This window comes from Lepidothrix coronata, unplaced genomic scaffold, assembly GCF_001604755.1.
Source record: "Lepidothrix coronata isolate B3197 unplaced genomic scaffold, Lepidothrix_coronata-1.0 Scaffold1415, whole genome shotgun sequence".
In the NCBI taxonomy this organism is placed as follows: domain Eukaryota; kingdom Metazoa; phylum Chordata; class Aves; order Passeriformes; family Pipridae; genus Lepidothrix; species Lepidothrix coronata.
This window is the reverse complement of record NW_016691595.1, coordinates 480-4,531: the sequence shown is the minus strand read 5'-3', so window position 1 is coordinate 4,531 and position 4,052 is coordinate 480. Positions and strand designations below refer to the sequence as shown.

Below are 4,052 nucleotides of genomic sequence, written 5' to 3'. Positions count from 1 at the left end.
GGTGCCGGTACGAGGCGGTGCCGCCGGGGCCGCCCCGGGTCCCTGGTGCCGGTACGAGGCGCTGCCCCGCGCGGGTCCCGGGTCCCCCCTCACCCGCCACCACGAACTTGGCCATGCGCGCGCCGCCCCCCCACGGTGGCTCCGGCGTTGCGCAGCAACGCGCCGCGCGCCGAGGTAGTTTGTCCCTCGCCGCGCGCCATCCCTCTCGCGAGGCCTGCCGGGAGCGCGCGGGGAGCGGGCGGTGTCATGGCGGTGGCGCCGCGTGCGAGGTAACGGCGGCCGCCGCTCGCCGGGAGCCCCGGCACGGCCCAACCCGGCCCTCCCGTCCCGGCACGGCTCGGCTGGTGCGAGCGGCGCCAGGCACGGCCCGGCCCGGCGCGATCCCAGCCGTTGCGTCCGGGAGCTCCGAGCCGGTGCGGAGCCGCCGAAAGACCTCTGTCCCCTTGTGCCGTCCTGTTCCGCTGGGCAGCGCTCCTGGCGCCTGGGGGAAGCGATCCCGAAACCCTGCGGCTTCTCCCTGCCTGGTGTCCCCGGCCCGGGAGTGATCCCGCGGGTGAGCCGGGCAGGCGGCTTTCCCGGCGGATGGCGGCAGGGAGGTCGGGCCAGGCTCGCGGGCGGGATTCTCTTACCCGGGGCTAAAGAGGACCCTCCAGAGCCCTGTCGGGAGACGCGTCTGCCTGGAAACGTCACTTAGGAAAAGCCTGTGCCTCCCAGCAGGGCTTTTGGTTAGAGCAGCAAAGAGGAGGAAACAGTTGACACCCGGGCTGAGTTTGCCTTGTGCCGAGATGTTTGGCTGAAATGTAGGAGACCGAATAAAAGCCCCTCATTTTCCGGGGATCTTTTCCCAAATCTTGTCCCCTCCTGTAAAAGTGCATAGATTTGGCAGTTGACATTTTAGGAGTTCAAAGTCTGGTAACTAACCCATAATTTTCAATTGTTTTTACAGATGAGTGATCTTATGCACTTCCTCCAGAACTGTTTCCACTGGTAGAATTTCATCGGATCCCTTATTTTGACTTGGTATTTCAAGTCTATTCATGAGGAATTAGCAAAAATGAATAAGAGAATAAGTTATTTGTTAAATACTGTTAGATACCTGCATAGGTACAGTTCTGTGTTGACTCCCAGATCTTCAGCCACAACAAGAAAACACATTTTATGGATTAGCAGATACAGGGATCCCTTGGGAAATGTGAACTTCAGGGAGTTATTTTTAAATATTTTTCCTTCTCTGCATGGATCATCACTTCGATTTCTATCTCAAAAGACGGATGTGTTTAGCACAGGTGCAGAGGCTTTGGTGAGTGAGCAGGCTTCCCAGAGCTCCTTGGAAGCTGAAAAGTTGGATGATTCTGGGAGCTTCAAAGCGAAGCACGTAGTGGATCATGATGACCCGTTCTTTAATAGTCTCCGGAAATGCACCTGTCCTTGCGATGCGCTGGACTTGGCTTCCGAGTCTGCTGTCTCCATCAAGCATTACACAAACTGTTTAACCACTGCATGGAGACTCTTCAAACACATGTCGGAGGAGCAGCAGCGCTACGAGAAGCAGCTGATCTTTGAGCACCCGGCCTTTGCCAAGCTGTGCCAGCAGCTGCTGCGGGACTCCCGCAGGATGACGCGCGGGGACCTGGTGTTCAGCCTGCACGCCGTGGTGAACCTCGGGGTGCCCCAGAACACGCTCCTGGTCCAGACTTTGCTGAGAGTGTGCCAAGTGAGTGTGAAGATCCTTCTCCTAAATCTGGGCTGAAACCTCGTGGGCAATTCTGGGGGTCTGTGCAGCATCAGAGAGAACTGGGTTACGTCCCTGGCTTAGTCTGATGTTCCATGGAAACAGGGTTCCCATAGTTCATTTGTGTGTACTTCTTGTCTCCTTCATTTTTGAAACCACTGCCTGATTTAACAGATTTAACAGAGAGGAGAAGTCTCAAAAATCATTACCCCTCTCAAATCAACTGAATTTGATGTGAGTCCTTGTGGGGGTCACTGCAGAATTAAAGCTTGTGAATTGACTTTTGAGGGGGAAAAAAAAAGACAGGTACAGATTAAGAGTGGTCAGTTTTACTTTTCTGAAACTGGTGTTGGTTTGAAGTAATCTGACATTGTGGAAACTTTAACAGGAGAAGCTCAATCAACTCGATAACCGATGTGTCTCCGTTTTGGCAACTACTTTATCAGGGATGGATAAAGACAAGAATGTGAGCGCTCTTCAAGCTGGATTACAGTGAGAAAAACATATCTTTCACGTGTTCTTCCTATTTCAATGTCTGAATACATGTCTGTTAGAAATCATCGAGGGAATGTCTGCGCATAGAATACATATTGTGCTTTTAGGATTTAAACGATCACGTGAGATAAGAGCTGTCCTACACAGTGATTTTTGGCGTTGTCTTTGCAGTTTTGGGCAGGAGGCCTTCCAGTAGTATAGGGTGCTAGTCTGGTCCACAGGGGATTGTGTTCTGGCTGCAGCTCCACCAGTGTGGGTTTTTTGTGATTTTAAGTCCCTTCACATATCTATCCCTCTTTTATCTGTGTGTAAATGGGAGGTAGTGAGACTAGCTTACTTTCTGAAGTATTTTTGATTTTTCATTATTAAAAATGCTATTTAGCAGCCTGGGAATATTTTCTTTTAATTTAGTAAGTAAAAATTAGGATGAAGACTAGTTGCATCCAGAAAGTCCTTCTCTGTAGTGCTTTATCAGAATAACTTGTTTGACTGTAGTGAACTTTTTCTGGGCCAATGCGATTTATGTGACTAACCAAGCTGCTCAGTCCCATAAGATTGTTCTTACTGAGGCTGTCACAAAACTTGACATGGATTAGTACTTTTGATCCTGGGTCAGGTTCTACTTTGAGAAAGTGGATGTGCCTTAAAAGTTGGTGCAAAGCCGGAGAGCCATCTACAGCTCTCTCTCTGTCTTGATGTCTGGAGCTCTTGCGTATTTGCAGGGGTGAATTTCAGACCAGTGCACTGCCTTAGAAAGCGACACTTCATAATTTGTAGCTGTGCAGGTATATTTAAGGGTTGTTTGGACAGAACAATTACAATACTGCTCTCTGAGACAGAAAAGTAGGTGCTAGGAATGCAGAATTCCTTCATCTCGTGCTTATGATCCCTCTGTGTTGCGATATCCCCTTCTGTTCTTGCAGCCCCCAGCACTGCTTGTTTGTTTTCTTTCCTCACTTGCAACAAATGGTTGTCAGTGTCCGTTCCTGAGTTTCCTGGCAGTTTCAGAACTTGTCTGCACATAGATGATTCTGAGATAAAAATATACAATTTTTTTTTCTGCAGAAGGATGTTAATTCTTTGACGCTTAACAGGACTCACATCTACACAGTCACATATGCAGTCTGGTCAGGTGCCCCTGCTGTTAATATATCAGCAACAACATTCATCTATCAGGATAATGTTAAGAAAGCATATAAAATTATTTCTATGCGTAAAATATCTGTGCTGCAGCTACATCATGTAGAGTTATGCCAATATTGCATAAAAAAGGAGGTGGGAGAGGAGCAGGGAGTTACAGCTTTAACTTAGGGGTACATCAGTGAGGAAGAATGGGGGTACCTACTGTTTCTGCTGAAATGAGGAAAGTTCTTGTGTGTGTTTCTTCGTCAGGTTACTAGTGGAGCAGCGCATTTCAAGTATCAAAGACATCTTTATTCTGCAAAACCTGATGAAATGCATGGGAAAAGATGTTCCGGTTTTTCTGAAAAAGAAATTAGAGGTAAGTTTAGTTGGAGGCTCACTTTTACTTCCACAAAGCCTGTCCTCTTGCATTGGTTATAAATTGTGTATGGTTCTTTCTCAAAGAGAAAATATAATAGAAAGGTAACTGTATTTACAATTTGAATCATAGTCCAGATATATCTGCAGGAAGAACTTAAATTTGGAGGTTGGGAACAAAAGGAGTTGAGGCAGTAAAATAGCAGTGCTCTTGGCTCTTTGGTTTGGCCACATGGTGTTTCATAGAAGCACTTAAAGGCTATTCCCTGATTCCCTTGCCCAGCTTGTGACTGGAAGACAAGGCGACAGAAAACTGGTCTATGAT

The 4,052-nt window shown here is 48.3% G+C and overlaps 1 protein-coding gene across 1 annotated transcript; it reads left to right on the top strand.

The window, feature by feature from the left end:
- Nucleotides 1-346: 346 nt before the first annotated feature.
- LOC108510576 (FAST kinase domain-containing protein 2, mitochondrial-like) lies at nucleotides 347-3,728 on the top strand (the record flags this gene model as incomplete). The annotated part of the gene is made up of 4 exons (XM_017840250.1): nucleotides 347-553; nucleotides 947-1,714; nucleotides 2,121-2,198; nucleotides 3,620-3,728. Coding segments are annotated over exons 2-4 (847 nt in total), but the record flags the coding sequence as incomplete, so codon positions are not given.
- Nucleotides 3,729-4,052: the final 324 nt, after the last annotated feature.